Here is an 18,206-nt window from a genome sequence, read left to right as displayed (position 1 = left end):
TTTCCCCCATCTGCAGCTCCCTCTGTGCACACCTTACATTTGAATGTAGCTGCCACACTGGTTAATGACCCTCTCAGACCACTACATTTTTGATGAACCCACTCAGCGCACATTGTACATTGAATGGAGTTCACTCTGACACCCTTCCTGCACACAGCACAGGGCCACTTCCCAGTTCTTTCCACCTCACCACATGCTTTACCACCTGCCATCACCTTCGTCTTTCCGATACTCACCTTCAGACCTTTTGTCTCCATACATTCCTTCCACTTGTTCATCTTTTCCTTCAGTCCATCCATACTTTCTGCAATCAACACCAGATCATCTGCATACAACAACTCCCACGGTAATCCCTCCATTACGTTCTGAGCCAGCACCTCCATCACAGCTACAAATAGTAGTGGACTTAGTACCGACCCCTGATGCACTCCCACCTTCACCTCAAACTCACCACTGTTCCCGTCCTTCATCCTTACAGCTGTGCGTGCTCTTTTGTACATTGCCATCACTACTCTGATCAACCATTCCTCCACTCTTAACTTCCTCATTGCCCATGTCAATACGTTGCGTGGAACCCTATCGAATGCTTTCTCCAGATCAACAAACCCAAGAAACAACTTCTTCCTCTTCTCCATGTACTTCTCCTGCAACTGCCTCACAATGAAAAACGCGTCTGTCGTTCCTCATCCTGGCATAAATCCAAACTGCATTTCGTCGATCTTCACCTTCTTCCTTATGCTCCTCTCCAACACCCTTTCCAATACCTTCATTCCATGCTCCAATAGCTTTATCGCTCGGTACGAGCCACACTCTAGAGGGTCACCTTTCCCCTTGTATAGAGGGACGAGGGTACTCAGTTCCCAATCCACTGGAATGTGGCCGTCTTTCACCGCCAGCTTACAGATCTCTGTCATTCTCTTCACACCCCAACTTCCTGCTGCCTTCAACATATCTCCCACAACTCCCGTCGGCCCTCCCGCTTTTCTACCCTTCATTGCTTTTATCGCTTCCTCAACTTCCTTCTCAGTTATCTTCTCTGCCGGTCCTAAAACTGGGTTACTCTCTATGTTGCCATCCCATTCATTCTCTGTATTCAACAGCATTTCCCTATATCTTTTCCATCTTCCTTTAATTCCATCTGGGTCCACAACAATTTGTTCCACTTCATCCTTCAAGCAACTCACCCCCATCACATCACACCTCTCTTTCGCTATGTGCTTTGCAATCCTGAATACTGCTCTCTGACCCTCTTCCGAATCCAAGCATTCTCCGAACATTTTCCTACATGCCTCCTGCGCCTTTGCTTCCTCTTTCTTTGCAGCCTTCTTGGCTGCCTTATAACTTTCATGCTCTGCTGTTTCTGCTCCCGTACCCTTCGCCTTCTGCCACTCCTTGAACTTCTTCCTCTTCTCATCAATCCTCTTTCCAACTTCATCATCCCACCACCATGTTTCCGAGTGCCTCGGTGGTCCTTTTGTCCATCCACATACCTCACCAACGGCTCCCAACAGACTAGCTTTCATTGACATCCACCCACTTTCAAGCTCAACCACATCATCCTCGACCCTACTCAGCCTCTCTTTTAATGCCTCCCTCACTGTCACCTCTTTCAACCTCCACACCTTCATTCTCGGTTGGTACTTCACCCGCCGAGCTCTCCTCGCACCTTTCACCCTTATGCCGCAGACAACCAAGTGGTGCTGTGAAACAGCCTCCTCCCCCGGGATCACCTTTGTATCCTGGAGGTGCCCCCTATCTCGCCTACGCACCATCAGATAGTCAACGGTTGTCCTCGACCCACCTGACGTGTATGTAACAAGCTTATTATCCTCTTTCTGGAACTGAGTATTACAAATCAACAAATCAGCTCCATCAGCAAACTCCAAAATCCTTTCACCTTCTCCATTTCTCACACCATATCCGTAACCCCCATGAACTCCCTCAAAACCATCCACACTCCTTCCCACATGTCCATTTAGGTCTCCTCACAAACGTCCACCGTGTATGTATGTCCTTCACAAACGTCCACCAATCATTGCTGAGGATATGATCACATGACAGGGGGGCAGCAGATCCTCCACTCAGCAGATCTGAAGGATGAGGGATGTTATGGCAGTGGGTGGATGGATTCATCAGCAAAGAGATAAGGCTTACTGAATCGCGCTACTGTCGTAGCCAACGTGTGTCTCTCAACAGAATCCTTTCATCTCTCCCTGTCACGGATGGAATGCCCCAAGGCAGTGTTCTGGGCCTAGTCCTATTCCCAATCTTCATCAACGATCTTTCTGACTCTCTAGAAAATCCTCCTTATCTCTTTACTGATGAATCCACCCACTAGGGAACATTTCACCCACTTGGAAAATCCCCAACATTTCATTCAAGCAGTGTTCCACTCATTACCATTTGTCTGCACAGGCACAATGGCCCAGCTCAGGCCCAATAAAAACATCCCAATCGGTATTTGTCATTCTCTGTCCTCAACTAGAGTTGTGTGTTGACCTCGAGGGCCTGGTTTTGGGTGGGAATTTGAGAAACCAAAAAGATGCCTTCCCTAGTTTAAAATGTATCCTCCGCCTGATATTTTAACATTGTTTGTGCATGTCTTTCCAGGTGGTGATAAACTGTTCAATCCCCAAGGGCCTTGTTTATCATGAGGCCACACCAATGTTCCATCAGTGGAGGTTCAATCAACACATTTATGGCCTTAATTTCGTAAGCGAGGAAGACGCAGCTGTTTTTTCAGCTGCCATTAAGGGTGCACTGTGCACACTGGACACCGGTAGGTTTACTGCCTCAACTGCATTTACACCACTAGAAACACCCGTTCCCATGGGAATGACCGGAAGGGAGGGGGGGGGGCAGTGGTATGGGTCATGCGGATACTAAGGTTAGAGCAGGAAATTGGAATTCATTCATAGTTTTCCTACCCTTCGTGAAGGACACCATGGGATATTTAACGTCCATAAACATATGCCGACAGACAGTACTCTAGTTTAACATCAATCCGAGGGACAGCACACATTGATGAATCGCCATGCCTGTGAAACCCAGGATGAAAGTTTATAGCTGGGTCTGGATTCAAATCTAGGCTGGACAGCTTAGAAGCGAGTGTGCGTTATAAGTGGAGTTATGCATCAAATAAACGTCACAATTGGTCTGTAACGGTGCCATGGGCAATGTCGATGTCACACTTGAAACTATGCCGGGGGAAATGACATGAAGCCCCAATAAGTGTTATACACAACTAGCAGAGTACCTGCCCTACAGGCGATCTTGTTCCAAGTACGAAACACGTTCTTCTGACACATACCTTTAGTTGGGCAGTGTATAGGCAACTGACTGCTGCTTCAATCGCTCCCAAAAAAAAAGAAAATAACCCGGGTTACGTGCAGGAAGCAAAAACATGCCTACTGCCTCACTGCATATTCAAAACACCTCACTGCCCTAGAAGACGTGGAGACAGGAATGTTGTACTGTAAAGGGTGGAGTAATACTCGCTCCCACCTGGAGGCGGCGCTACATGATACACATTAACGTAGAGAATTTGCGTCCCCCCCACCCCCTTCCAAGACCACTGGAAAAGATTAAAAAGCGCCCCTACACACTAACTGGAGTCATGGTGATCCTATGTAGAAAGTCTGGATGTAATTGGGCCAGAACTGTAGGAGCAGTAGTGTGACAAACAAACACAAACACACACAAACAAACAAACAGACGCACCAGTCCGTGGATTCTAGTAAGCATCAATGTACAGTACACAAAATTGTATGGCTAGAAAATCCTACAGGTAATGGGATATGTCATTCATGCATAAAGACTCATTTCAGGACCTTACCTAGAGGCCTAGCAAGTTGAGACGGCTTGAATTTGTTAGTCGATGTGTGATGTGATAAGTATAGAATGCTTCAAGGACATCAGGGGTGTGTTCCTTAGCAATCAGCTTGTAGAGCACTTGCCGAGTGGCTTAAGCACCCAAGCAAGCACTCCCTTGAAACGGTTGATAAGGAACAGCTGGTTTGGCAAGCGATAGTAAGCTTCTTGGTGATGGAACACTCCCCTGGTTTGTTGCAGTACTCCAAAAGTAATGAAATTCCAGTGGTACAGAAACTTTTCCAAGAAGCATTCCTTGGTACAGACCATTCTTATTCTGATGCTCTCTTTCCACTACCCGCCATTATCAATTTTCTTCCCCTGTCCCAAAACACCTACAGGTTCTACACCTACCCCCAGCTTCATTCCTACAGTCCAGGCAGCATCATCTCAGAACCCCCCAAACACCCGAAGGTAAGCATTAACCATGAATATATTCTGGCAGTGGGACTTTTGTGGGCCTTACGCCCAGGCCTTTACTCAAGGAATCTAAATACGAGTCAAAAATCCTCTCTTGCCAATTTATTATTGATCTAAACATTTGTTGTTGTTTTTTTTTGTGTTTTTTTGTATACAGGATTGAGGCTCGTGAAAGAGCTAAACATTAATCACACAAAAAGTCAAACCGACACAAACAACACAAAATAAGGGGAGCAGTAGACAAGATGGGGAGAGAGGGGGAAGGACACAAACACAACATTTGAGAGCAGGGACATCGAGAGATCTGTGGGAGGGAGAGGGCTTGGGGGGAGGTGGGAGAGGTATAAAACATATGGACACTGCAAGGACTTCCAGGAAAGAAGTTGGAATTTCGAAAAAGTGGATCTGGGGTGAATTCGAGGGGGTAGAAAAGATCGAGGTTTTGGATGGGGGAAGATAAGAGATGGTGGTGAACAGCTGTTTTAAAGACCTGGAGGGAGGAGTGGGATTGAAGAGAGTGAGGGAGTTTGTTCCAGAGGCGGGAGAAAAGGGGAATGAAAGAGTGAAGGTGAGCAGAGAGCCTAGATTTTGGCAGTTTCACCATAAGAGGGTTACTGGCAGATCTTGTGCGACCTGAAGGAATATTTGGGGGACAGAGCCCAGAAAGAGCTGGGGGAGCAAGGCCGGAGAGGAGTCGGTAGAAGACAGAAAGACCACCAACCAGCCTGTGGTGAGTGAGTGAAAGGCCCTCGGAGTTTGCTTCATCGCGGGAGAACTAACTCGGAGTTTGGTTTGTTCTGCTGTTTAACAGCTGTTAGCTCACCTGATCAAATATTGACAGTCATGGAGTTTCAGACAAACATGTCACCTGATCTTCAGCTGTACGACACCACAACTAGAGTTAGGGACACGACTGTTAAGTGTGCTGTTTAATCTGTATATACAGATAGTGGTTTTGATTTGCCTGACTAATATAATTTGGAACTTGATGATTGTTGTTGGCAGAGCAAATGGCACGGAGACCGCTGAACAGGGAACAGGTGAGTGACCTAGAAATGTGCATTTATTTACCTTCTGTTGTGACTTCACTTTCCTATTTTCAAAAGTTACATTTGGTTTTAATGATTCTGTGATGCTTCCCGATGGTTCTTTATATTCTTGGTTTCAGGAGTGTGGAACCTTTACGATGCCATGGTAGACTGGGAGCATGGTCTGTTCTATGATCCTTAAATTACATCCTTTTCTTAATACGCTTCCTGCAGTTCATTTATATTAAAATTTTATCTGGTGCTGTTTATTTTAAATATAATCTCAAAGAATTAGAACAACACTCAATAGAACACATACTTCCTCCAGGCTGAACAGTGAACAGTTTACATTTTTGTATCCCACCGATAGGCCGGATCTGCATCAGGACCTTAACCAAAATGTGGATCTTCACCAAAATCTAATAAATTCGTCCTTGGCACAAACCCAACCTGTCCACCAAATTTTGTCCGAATCCATCTATAACGTTTTGAGATATCCTGCACACAGACAGACAACCAGGGGTGAAAACATAACCTCCATCCACCTTCGGTGGTGGAGGTGACAAACACACACGGACACTTCTCAAAGTATGGTATGTATGATATACAGTGGTGTTGTACTCCAAGGAGGCACACACATTGATTTGCCCCACACTGTCGCACACAATCAAAGCAGAAAGCATCGGTAGCGTAGTCGCTGCAAAAGGCATTTTATCGATTGATGCAATTTGAGATGCAGTCTATCAGTAGAGTGTATTACGGAATCGTGTTGAAAAGCGTATTCGCCATATCACACTCCATGCTCCCTAGTGTACCAAGACGATCGGCCTTGTAATCCGCACTGGCTAAATGGGATCGGGTTGAGTTTGGTTGTGATCTCAGGTTGTGATTTATGCGCCAGGACAATCACCGATACCACAACCACCTCCGCTCCCTCCACAAGCTACGCCGGCACACTATGCTGTCCCAAAACCTCAATCTGTCTCTCAAGCTCCACCTGCTCCTCCTCCTCTTCCTAACTCCTCCGGGATCCCCACACCACCAGCACCTCCCCCATTGCCATCCTCTGTGGGCGGCGGGGGTTCCGCCCCTCCACCACCACCCCCTCTGCCTACTTCCTTGATGAGAGGAGGAGGTGGAGATGCTTCTGGAGGTTTAGCAAGTGCTTTGGCTTCAGCAAAGTTGAAAAAGGTTACCAAGGTATGCCAAGGGAGACACCTGAAATGCTATACTTTATATATCAATTTCATAGCTTGAATTTATGAGCACTGTGGGGCTATCTATACATGTAGATGGGTATTGATTGGGAGGAAGGGTAAAGTGGGACAGTGGAGAAGAGTGAAGGTAAAGGGGTTTCAGAGGACCTCAATTAAGCTTGTCTGTTTTTTTGTCCTATTTTATGCTTCCACAGCAGAAACTGGAGGCATTATGTTTTCAGGTTGTCCATCCAGGTGTCCATGTGTCCATTCATCCGTCCGTTACCGGGGTTGTTTTTGCCATGCTAACATTGAACGACTGAAGAGATTTCAACCAAACGTACCACAAATATGGAATGCAGTACAAAGATGAAATTATTCATTTTGGGGCTAACAGGTGAAAGGTCAAAGGTCATGTGCCCCCTTCTGCATCCTCAGCACAGCCATGCCCCCAGACAAATGATGTAACCATGTACTTGCTGCATGCGGAAGGAAAGGAAAATGTGCCCTTTGAAAATCAAACAAAAAAAAATCCATCTCTTACAGTTCCTCTTTTCTACATTCCCGAAACTCTCCTGCACTCCACCCCTCCTCCAGCGTCTTCAAACGTATTTTTGACTCGAAGGTCACAAGAAACTCATTTTGCAATAAATGTCCGTTTCCCATTAATCGTACTCTTTCTAAAATCCAATCTCACCCCTCCCCTGAAAATCTCCCCCATCACCCCTCCCCTCCAAAACTTCCCCATCACCCCTCCCCTCCAAAACTTCCCCATCACCCTCCCCTCCAAATCTACCGCCTTGCCCCTCCCCTCCAAATCTTCCCCATCACCCATCTCTTTCAAATCTTCCCCCTTGCCCCTCCCCTCCAAATCTTCCCCATCACCCATCCCTTTCAAATCTTCCCCCTTGCCCCTCCCCTCCAAATCCTTCTCATCACCAATCCCTTTCAAATCTCCCCCTTGCCCCTTCCCTCCTAAACTACCCCCACACCCCTCCCCTCCGAGACTCTCCCTCGCTCCTCCCCTCCTAGACTCCCCTCTCACCCCTCCTCCTCAAAGCGTCCTCCCCACTTCTTCCCCCTTCCAACTTTCACCTTCATCTCCCCCAACCTTCTGCCTCGCTCTTCCCCCTCCTCAAATAACACCTCACTGTGCCTCACCCAATCACCATCAAACCTTTTGTCCGCCCCATCCTTCCCCTTCTCCGAGCTATTCTGAAATCTCTGAAACACCTTCAACAGCTCTCCCTACCACTTCCTCCTCTTCCACATCTTACCCTACCCCTCCCCCCCCTATTCTGTATCCGATGCTCCCCCTTCCTCTTCATTCACGGTATAGACCTCAAACATCCGGGGCCTTCGCTCAAACTTCACTGATCTCTCCATACAGGTTGCTTCTGACAAACCAGACGTGATCTGCTTAACAGAAACTTTCCTCCTTCATGATGTCTCTGATTCCTTGGTATCTCTCCCAGGTTACTCCCTCCTCCGGTATGATAGACCTGAGCCTCATCCTGGAGGTGGGGTTGCTATCTTTATTAAAAAGCTCTCCTCCACCACTCGCCCCACACTGCCCTCTCTCCACCTCACCCCCAGGAATACCTTTGGCTATGACTTCCCCTTCGCTCCCACCTTTTGTTCTTATGTGTGTTGTACCGTCCACCAAACAGTGATGACTCCATCTACATCTCGCTGCCTGATAATATGGACCAACTTATATCTACCCATCCCAACTCTCTCTCTTCCTCATATGTGGTGATTTCAATCGTCACCATGCCAGTTGGCTGGGTGTGGGTACCTCTCTCACCAGCCTTGGCTCCTCAGCAAAGGACTTCTGCGACTCACTGGGACTGACACAATCTGTCAATTTCCCGACCCGGATCTCAGTCAACGGAGCATCTTCTCTTCTGGACTTGGTTATGACTAACTTCCCTGAAAATGTCTGCTGCTCTTCTTCTGCTCCAATCGGCTCATCTGATCATGTGCTTGTTAAAGTGGACATCTCTCGACCATTCTCAGAGAGCCTCCTCAGCGTCGATGAGTCTGGCATTTCTCTTAGGCCAACTGGCATGGTCTTCAAGCAGCCATCAATCATCTGGACTGGTCTCACATCTCTACCGCCTCTGACATCAACTCATCCTGGGAATTCTTCCAAAGTAAATTGCTCTCTCTCATGCACAGATTTATCCCATCTCGTCTTCAGTTGTCATACCCTTCCTCCCGTCCATGGTACATGGAATCTTGTGGTGAGGCTGTTGCCCAGAAACAACTTGCCTTCGTCTCCTGGAAAGCAAATCCAACGGAAGGAAATCTCATTTCCTTTCACAAAGCCCGAAACAAGTGTGTGTCCACCCTCAGGAGAGCCAGGAAACAATATCTCTCCGTTCTCAAGACCGAACTCTCTTATCTGTCTCCCTCTTCCAAATCCTGGTGGCGTCTGGTCAAATCTGTTTCTGGTGTTTGTTCCCCCTCCATCCCCTCCCTCACCTCAAACGGCTACACGGCTGACTCCGCACGTGAAAAAGCTGAATGCCTCAACTCTGTGTTTGCCTCTAAATCTTGTGTCCCAAACCCATCCCTCTCTGTACCCACCGTACCCAGTCATACCCAGCTGCTCCTGGACTCTGTGTCCTTTCCTCCTGACAAGGTGGAAAAGTTTCTGTCAACCCTCGACTCAACTGGACCTGACGGCATCAGCCAACGGGTCCTAAAATCCTGTTCTTCCGCTCTTTCACTCCCTGTCTCTGTTCTCTTCACCCTCTCTTTTGCTCAAGGTCATCTGCCATCTGCTTGGAAATCAGCCAACATCGCCGCTTTGCACAAAAAAGGTGCAAAAACAGATCCTAGCAACTACAGACCAATCAGCCTTCTCCCAATTATCAGCAAAGTCATGGAATCCATCATTGCTTTGGATATGAAATCTTTCCTCTTCTCCAATGGCTTGATCTCTGATCATCAATTTGGTTTCAGACCTGGTCACTCCACTCTGGACATGCTGCTTCTGCTGTCTCAACAATGGATGGAGGTCCTCAATGCCAAACAGGAAATCAGAGCTGTCTCCCTTGACATATCACGTGCCTTCGATACGGTCTGGCACCCCGCTCTGCTCACCAAACTCTCCTCCTTTGGTATCCATGGAAATCTCCACGCATGGCTGGTGGACTACCTCTCTAGTCGTAGTCAACGTGTGGCCCTGAATGGGTTTCTCTGATCTCCTCTTCCTGTTCAGGCTGGAGTTCCTCAAGGCAGTGTTCTGGGCCCAGTGCTTTTTCTGGTCTTCATCAATGATCTCTCTGACTCTCTTGAAAATCCTCTCTATCTCTTTGCTGATGACTCTACTCCCTGTCGCTCCATTCCAAATCCCTCAGATCGGCAGTCTGCAGCCTCCTCACTCTCTGCAGACTTGGACCAAATCACAGACTGGGCAAACAAGTGGAACATGTCTTTCAATCCTGACAAATCTCACACTCTTACGATGTCTCTCCGAAAGGACCGACTGGACAACCCTCCCATCCACTTTCTGAATAATCCTCTCGAAGAAGTTCTGTCACTCAAGCTTTTGGGTCTCACTCTCTGCCATGATCTTTCCTGGGAAAACCACATTTCAAATCTGGCCTCCAAAGCCAGTCGCCGACTGGGCATTCTCTGTCGTGCGAAGTCCTTCCTTGGCACACCTGAGCTCCTCACAACATACAAGGCTTTCATCCGCAGCTCAATGGAATACTGCTCTCCCCTCTGGGCTGGTGCTCCTGCCTCACACCTAGCTCGTCTTCACGCTGTTGAAACCAAAGCGTTCAGAATCATTGGAATCTTCCTCGATGAAGCTAACTCCAAGGGCCTTTCACTCACTCACCGCAGGCAGGTTGGTGGTCTTTCCGTCTTCTACCGACTCCTCTCTGGCCTTGCCCCCCAAATATTCCTACAGGTCACACAAGATCTGCCTGCAACTCTCTTATGGTTAAACTGCCAAAATCAAGACTCTCTGCTCACCTTCATTCCTCTTTGCTCCCGCCTCTGGAACAAACTCCCTCACCCTCTTCAATCCCACTCCTCCCTCCAGGTCTTTAAAACAGCTGTTCACCACCATCTCTTATCTTCCCCCATCCAAAACCTTGATCTTTTCTACCCCCGCTAATTTAACCCCAAATCCACTTTTTTGAAATACCAACTTCTTTCCTGGAAGTCCTTGGTGTCGTTGTGTTTTATACTTCTCCCCCCCCCCCACCCCCCCTTCCCACGCCCACGCCTCCTCCCCCCAAGCCCTCTCCCTCCCACACATCTCCCGATGTCCCTGCTCTCAAATGTTGTGTTTGTGTGCTTCCCCTTCTCTCCCCATCTTGTCTACCGCTCCCTCTTTTTATAAATTTTGTTTGTCTGTTTGATTTGTTTGTGTGATAAATGTTAGCTCTTTCACGAGCCTCGATTCTGTATACAAAAAAAATAAAATAATTGTGCGGATCGTAACTCAAATTAGAAGCACATGATGTTGTCTTTCTTTGATGAGCTCTTTTCTCGCTCACGATCTCTTTCATGTGGCCTTTTGATTTTTCATGTGACCTTAAATTGCGATCAAACGTAACAGTTGGTTGACATCTAGTTAATGTGGAGGCATATCCATCGACATATTTGCATCTATTTCCATGTTCTAGTTGCATACTGCTTTGTCTTGTTCATCAGACAGACCCAGCCACTGCAGCAGCAGTGCAGGTGTATCCTCGGGTCTGTATACAAAATACAGGCTACCCCCACCCTAAATGTGAATGAGCAGTGCCGCCTTTAAAAAAATTACTATCAGCTTCCATTCTGCATGTTTTGTTTTGTTTTTAATCAGTGGCATCAGCCAGCTCAGTCAATGAGATCGTGTTGCCCTTCAGCTCCCTCCAAAGTTCACAATCTGCTCGTTGAACTTCCTGCTTTCTCCTTTTAGGAAATACCCTCTTGTGGCTTCAATGAGTGATTTAAACAGCAAATCCACCTCTTTCAATCTCCAACTTCTTTCCTGAAATTCCTAGTCGTGTTGATTTGCTTTATACTGTGTACTCCTCCTTTCCTCCTCCTCCCCCCCCCCCCCCCCCCCAAGCCCTCTCCTTTCCACAGATCTCCCGGCATCCCTGTTCTCTACTGTTGTGCTTGTGTGCGTTCCTCTCTCTCCCCCTCTTCTCTCCCGCTCCCTTTATTGTATGTTCTATGTGTACGTGCATGTTTTCATGTTCAATGTGTTAGCTCTTACACGAGCCATGACTCTGTGCCCAAATTTTTTTTTGTTTTTTTTTAACCTCTGCCATTTTTGGGCGAATTTGAAAGCAAGGTCGTTTTAAAATGACACGTCCGGTCATGGTGAAGGGAGATCCAAGATGCTGTACCCAAGAAGATGGAGATGGTGTCACGCGATTGTGGGTTTGACACACTCCTCCTCCCACCCCTCAAAATGTCATGCTTGTATACATGCATTTCATGCATTTCATGTATGGCCCCTTAGTACCTCACTCGCTAAACTGGTCCTTTTATTTCCTCCAGTTTGATTCATCAGAAGCTGTGTTATTGACCATAAATAATACATACACACAAGGCGTAAGATTTACCATACAGTTTAAATGTGTTTCAAATACAATATTATTAAAAAATAAAAATAACCACCTTTAGAGGCCATTTTTCCCCGCAAGCGGGGGTTGGCCTTTTTCGGGAACCGTGGTTGTTGTTGTTTTTTGGTCCCCTTTTTGAAGCAATGTTTTATAGCCGGATGCCCTTCCTGACGCCAACCCTTTTTGCCGCCTTTAGCGACAAACAGGGAATTACCAGTGAACTGGTCCTCAATTAGCCGACCTCAGAAGGATGACAGGCTGAGACAACCCCCCTGGCGTTAATTCAGCGATCGACCGGGATTCGAACCCAGAATCCTGGGATCCTAAACTGGCACCCTAGCCGCTAGCCCAACACCAGGGATTCAAATACAATATTAAACCGATAAAATCAGTGAAGTACGCAGCTGAACATCTCAGGTGCTAGCGTTCTTACCATTGAGTGATTCAGTCTGGGATCAATTCATGTTAAAGTCAGACCGAACAAAACTGTCATTTTGATGCAATGCCAGCAGGGGGTGCTGCATCACGAAACACGTGCTCCTTCGAGTATTGACAAATCTAGCTTGTTCCCTCTTGTATACAAGTTGTAGACCTTAACTGTTTAATGTAATGAAACTTGTATTTAATGTTCACGTCACTTGTGAACTGCCTTGTACTGCTACAAAGGGCAAACCAACAGTATATGGATATATTTCAAAACGAGTATGCCATTGGGTGCTCGTACCCTGGCTGAATTACCTGCTTCTTTCATTGTATTGTATTAAAATATTTAGCACGACTTGCAGATATGGCACAGGCACAGTGGGCCAAATGACAACTTCATGTATTTACGTTTCCTTGCATTTAAAGCTTAAAACTTTTATGTCTGAATCTTTCCACTTCCTTTAAAGGACTATATAGAGTGTATATTACAATATATATACATATATATGTATATATATTTGTGCATACGGTATACATATATATTTGTGTATATATGGGATGGGATGTACCATCTCCCCTATTTTGTTTGTGCTGGTTATGGAGTTGTTGATACGTGCGGTGAGTGGACATGGAAAAGAAGTGGAGCTAGACCCTGGTCAGAGGTTGCCAGCAATGTTTGCTTTCATGCATGACCTGACAGTTGTCCAACAGTCCGCTGATGCAGCAGTAGAGGTCCTCGGACGACTGGAAAGGTTGATGCGGTGGGCAAGAATGGGCTTTAAAGCAAGAAAGTCGAGGAGTGTGGTAGTGAGACGAGGAGTGGTGGATAACATGCACAGCTTTGAGCTGGGAGGGGAGGTGGTTCCATCATTGGTGGAGGCCCCTGTGAAGAGTTTGGGAAGATGGTATACAGTGAAGTTGAATGATGTGGGAAGAGTGGAAGAGGTGAGGAACAAGCTTTTGAGAGGTTTGAAGAGGATTGATGGATGTGCTTTGCCAGGTAAGTTGAAGGTATGGTGTTTGAAGTTTGGGTTGATGCCATGAGTATTGCGGCCATTGATGATGTATGATATTGCGATTGGGCATGTAGAGAGGATGGAGGTTGTGGTGAGTGGGTTTGTGAGGAGGTGGTTGGGAGTGCCACGCTGTTTGACGAACATTGCCTTTTATGGTCAGGGTGGAAAACTCCAGTTTCCATTGACATCATTAACCGAGGAGTTTAAGGTGGTGAGGGTGCGGGAGTGCATGATGTTGCGGGATTCAAGTGATGCAGTGGTAAAGAATGCTCTCCCAGAGAAGAAAAGCAGTCGGTCAGGCACAGCAAGGTGCTTGGACTAGGTGGGAAGGTGTGCAGGTGAGGATGTTGAAGTGGCAAGAGATTTGGAGGATGGAGCCAATGTTGTTGAATTTCCTGTTGTGGGCAACGTATGATGTGCTTCCGTCACCAGTAAACTTGAGATTGTGGGGGTTGTTGCAGGATGAGAGATGTTATTTGTGTGGAGGTGTGGGAACGTTGCAGCATGCACTGAGAGCATGCACTGAGTAGCATTGGCAGCAGGACAATACAGGTGGCGACATGATCAGGTGCTGGCGGTGGTGATGCAGATGGTGCAACAAGAGGTGCTGAGGTCGAGAGAGAAAAAGAGTGGAGAAGGAGACTGATGGGGGAGAGGTGTGGTTTGTCAAGGAGGGCCAAGTGGTAAGAGGTGGAAAGAGGAGGAGGTGGAAAGCAAGAGGGCTGTCAGATGCTTGTGATTGGCAGGTGGCAGCAGACCTAAAGCCACAATTGGTATTCCCAGAGGAGATCTGTGTGACAAGGTTGCAGCCTGACATTGTCATTTGGTCAGGTGCAACAAGACAGGTCATCTTAGGGGAATTGTCGGTACCTTAGGAAGAGAACATGGAGGAGGTGCACGAGAGGAAGAGAGGAAAGTACAGTGAGCTGGATGCAGAGTGCTGGGAGAAGGGTTGGCGAGTTTTGTGTCGGCCATTTGAGGTGGGGTGTCGAGGGTATATTGGCAATTCATTTTCTGCATTTCTTGCTCGGCTTGGAGTGTGTGGGACAGAAAGAAGGAGGATGTGTGACAAAGTGGCCCAGGTTGCCTTGAAAGGCTCATTTTGGATATGGAGGAAGTTTATTGAGGCACGTCGAATGGTGTAGGTTGAGGTTACGGAATAGAAATGGAGGTGTGTGTGTGTGTGTGTGTGTGTGTGTGTGTGTGTGTGTGTGTGTGTGTGTGTGTGTGTGTGTGTGTGTGTGTGTGTGTGTGTACACGTGTGTACAGTCACGTGAAAAAGTAAGTACACCCCGACATTTATCACTCCTTCAAATACCTAATATTAGAATCAGGTGCACCAGCTCAGGTGCAAATGATTAGAACATCGTTAGCGAGGATCTTGGAGGAACCTGTCTTATTTAAACCTCAGACATTTAGTTTGGTTTGCTCTTTGTTGTTGAAGTGTGCGGCGTCACCATTCCTAGATAAAAAGAGCTCTCTAAGGCCATCAGAAAGAAGGTTATAGATGCCTACGAGTCTGGGAAGGGATTTAAAAAGATCTCCAAACAATTTGAAATCAATCATTCGACTGTCCGGAAGATCATCTACAAGTGGAGAAGATTCCAAACAACTGCCAACTTGTTCAGGCCAGGCCGCTCCATCAAGTTCAGACCGAGAGCAGACCGCAAGATGCTGAAAGAAGTCTCGAAGAACCCCAGAATGTCATCACGGGACCTACAGGTAGCTCTTGCCACTGTTGATGTCAAAGTGCACGAGTCGACCATTAGAAAGAGGCTGCACAAATTTGATCTACATGGGAGGTGTGCCAGGAGGAAACCTTTGCTGTCCAGAAAGAACATCAGGGCAAGACTAAAGTTTGCCAATGTACACCTAGGCAAAGACCAGCACTTCTGGAACAATGTGCTCTGGACAGATGAGTCAAAGGTAGAGCTATTTGGCCACAGTACCAGAAGACATGTTTGGCGAAAACCAAAGACAGCATTTGACCACAAGAACCTGATACCAACTGTAAAGCATGGTGGTGGAAATATTATGGTTTGGGGCAGCTTTGCTGCATCAGGGCCTGGGCAGCTCACCATCATAGAATCCACGATGAATTCTTCATTGTACCAGAGGGTGCTTGAGGATAATGTGAGGCCATCTGTTGGAAAGTTGAAGCTCAACCGAAAGTGGACCTTGCAACATGACAATGACCCTAAACATACCAGTAAATCCACCAAAGAATGGCTGAAAAGAAAGAAATGGAGGGTTCTGGAATGGCCAAGTCAAAGCCCGGATCTAAGTGCCATCGAGATGTTGTGGGGGGATTTGAAACGAGCTGTGCATGCAAGAAACCACGCGAAGTATTGACATGGGCATTGAGGAAGTTAACAGTGGAGGAATGGTTGATCAAAGTAGTGATGGCAATATACAAAAGAGCGTGCACAGCTGTAAGGACGTAGGACGGGAACAGTGGTGAGTTTGAGGTGAAGGTGGGAGTGCATCAGGGGTCGGTACTAAGTCCACGACTATTTGTAGCTGTGATGGAGGTGCTGGCTCAGAACGTAAAGGTGGGTTTACCGTGGGAGTTGTTGTATGCAGATGATCTGGTGTTGATTGCGGAAAGTATGGATGGACTGAAGGAAAAGATGAATAAGTGGAAGGAATGTATGGAGACAAAAGGTCTGAAGGTGAATATCGGAAAGACGAAGGTGATGGCAAGTGGTAAAGCATGTGGTGAGGTGGAAAGAACTGGGAAGTGGCCCTGTGCTGTGTGCAGGAAGGGTGTCGGAGTGAACTCCATTCAATGTACAATGTGCGCTGAGTGGGTTCATCAAAAATGTAGTGGTCTGAGGGTCATTAACCAGTGTGGCAGCTACATTCAAATGGAAGGTGTGCACAGAGGGAGCTGCAGATGGAGGAAATGTTGAGTTGGATCTTGGAGACGGCGTGAGGCTGGAAGGTGTGAAAACATTTTGCTACCTCGGAGACATGCTGAATGGAGAAGGTGGATCAGACTCGGCAACGGTTGCAAGAGTGAGATGTGCATGGAAGTAGTTTCGGGAACAGAGTGGCGTGCTGATGAGGAGGGGAGTGTCGTTGAAGCTGAAGGGAAAGGTGTATGCTGCATGTGTGAGAAGTGTTACGATTTATGGGAGCGAGACATGGGTAATGAACGTAGAGCAGCAACGAAGGCTGGAAAGGGTGGAAATGCGAATGGTTCGGTGGATGTGCGGAGTATCGTTGAGAGAGAGGAAGAGAAATGATGAATTGCGAAAGACGATGGGAATAGAGCCTGTGATTGATGCTGTGAAGAGGAACAGGTTGAGATGGTTTGGTCATGTGTTCAGGAAGGATGGAAGTGACTGGTTGAGAAGAGTGATGGAAATGAATGTAGAAGGAAGTAGAGGACGGGGAAGACTGAGAAAGACTTGGCTAAAGATAGTGGAAGAAGAAATGCGGGCAAGGGGGTTAACAAGGAGAGATGCAGAAAATAGGGGAAAATGGAGAAGATTGTTATGGGGACGCAAGGCTAACCCCCGCTCTAGCAGGGGAAATGGCCTTAAAATGCATGTTGTGTTGTTGTTGTGCATGCAAGAAACCCCTCAAACATCGCACAGCTGAAAGAATTCTGCATGGAGGAGTGGGCAAAAATTTCTCCTCGTCGATGTCAGAGACTGGTAGACAGTTATAAGAAATGCCTACTTGAGGTTGTTTCTGCCAAAGGGGGCAATACCACCTATTAGAGCCAAGGGTGTACTTACTTTTTCCACATGTGAAATTTGCATTTATGTTTATTTAAATTATACAATGGACTACAAAATGTAAATGTTTCATGATATTTGTTATATTATATCACCTTTATCTATCAATATTGTTGAAATGAAGATCAAATAGCTGTATGTTGAAATATGTTGAAAAAAGTCAAAACTTTACATGGGGTGTACTTACTTTTTCACGTGACTGTATCTATATATATATAAAACACAGTTTTTGTGTGTGTGTGTGTGTGTGTGTGTGTGTGTGTGTGTGTGTGTGTGTGTGTGTGTGTGTGTGTGTGTGTGTGTGTGTGTGTGTGTGTGTGTGTGTGTGTGTGTGTGTGTGTTGTTACCGATAGACTCCGAAACGGAGAGGCCCACGTGCTTGATATTTGGCATAGACATGGCCATTGAGCCTGGGACGAACATGGCCGAGACCATATTTGACGAGATCCATATTTTTTATTCATATTTACCTCAGCGCATTTCAGCGAAGTACCCGCTAATCTCAGCCAGTGCGAGCAGCTCGCTGATTCGCTCAGAGCGATCACGTGATGTTCCATCCCGTCACACGTCACACGTTTGCACGTAATTCAGGGCGAAAAGCCATTGCGTTTTTTTCACCTTTATGCGATCGTGTTTTGTGTCGATTTTGTGCGATATGAATTAAATTTTAATTCATATTTCGTGTTTACGAATTCGAATACGAAGGATTTCCCCTTTCCCCTTTCGATTTCGAATACGAATCGAATACGAGCTTGAGTCGAGAGGGCGAATGTACGGGTGGGAATGTACGGGTCTCCCTTCCCCGCCCGGCAACGCCGGTACTGGAGGGTGTGGGTCACAGGATCGGTGAGTCTCCAAAATCCGCTTCGTGCTCTTGCGAAGATGCAGGACGATGTCGCGATTGTTGTGCTGCTCTCCGACCATG

General features: G+C 46.9%; 1 protein-coding gene across 1 annotated transcript in view; it reads left to right on the top strand.

Moving 5' to 3' along the window:
• LOC137413341 (uncharacterized) overlaps nucleotides 1-18,206 on the top strand; it is a 75,664-nt gene that overhangs the window by 44,138 nt on the left and 13,320 nt on the right. Inside the window, exons 3-6 of the mRNA XM_068098737.2 lie at nucleotides 2,611-2,779; nucleotides 4,212-4,284; nucleotides 5,296-5,330; nucleotides 6,220-6,518. Of these exons, the coding sequence (XP_067954838.2) occupies nucleotides 2,611-2,779; nucleotides 4,212-4,284; nucleotides 5,296-5,330; nucleotides 6,220-6,518 (576 nt within the window). The remainder of the gene's footprint in view (nucleotides 1-2,610; nucleotides 2,780-4,211; nucleotides 4,285-5,295; nucleotides 5,331-6,219; nucleotides 6,519-18,206) is intronic.

The sequence above is a fragment of the Myxine glutinosa genome, chromosome 1, assembly GCF_964187855.1.
Source record: "Myxine glutinosa chromosome 1, kmMyxGlut1.1, whole genome shotgun sequence".
NCBI lineage: Eukaryota > Metazoa > Chordata > Myxini > Myxiniformes > Myxinidae > Myxine > Myxine glutinosa.
The sequence above is the reverse complement of the archived record's forward strand: the minus strand, read 5'-3'. Positions and strand labels throughout refer to the sequence as shown.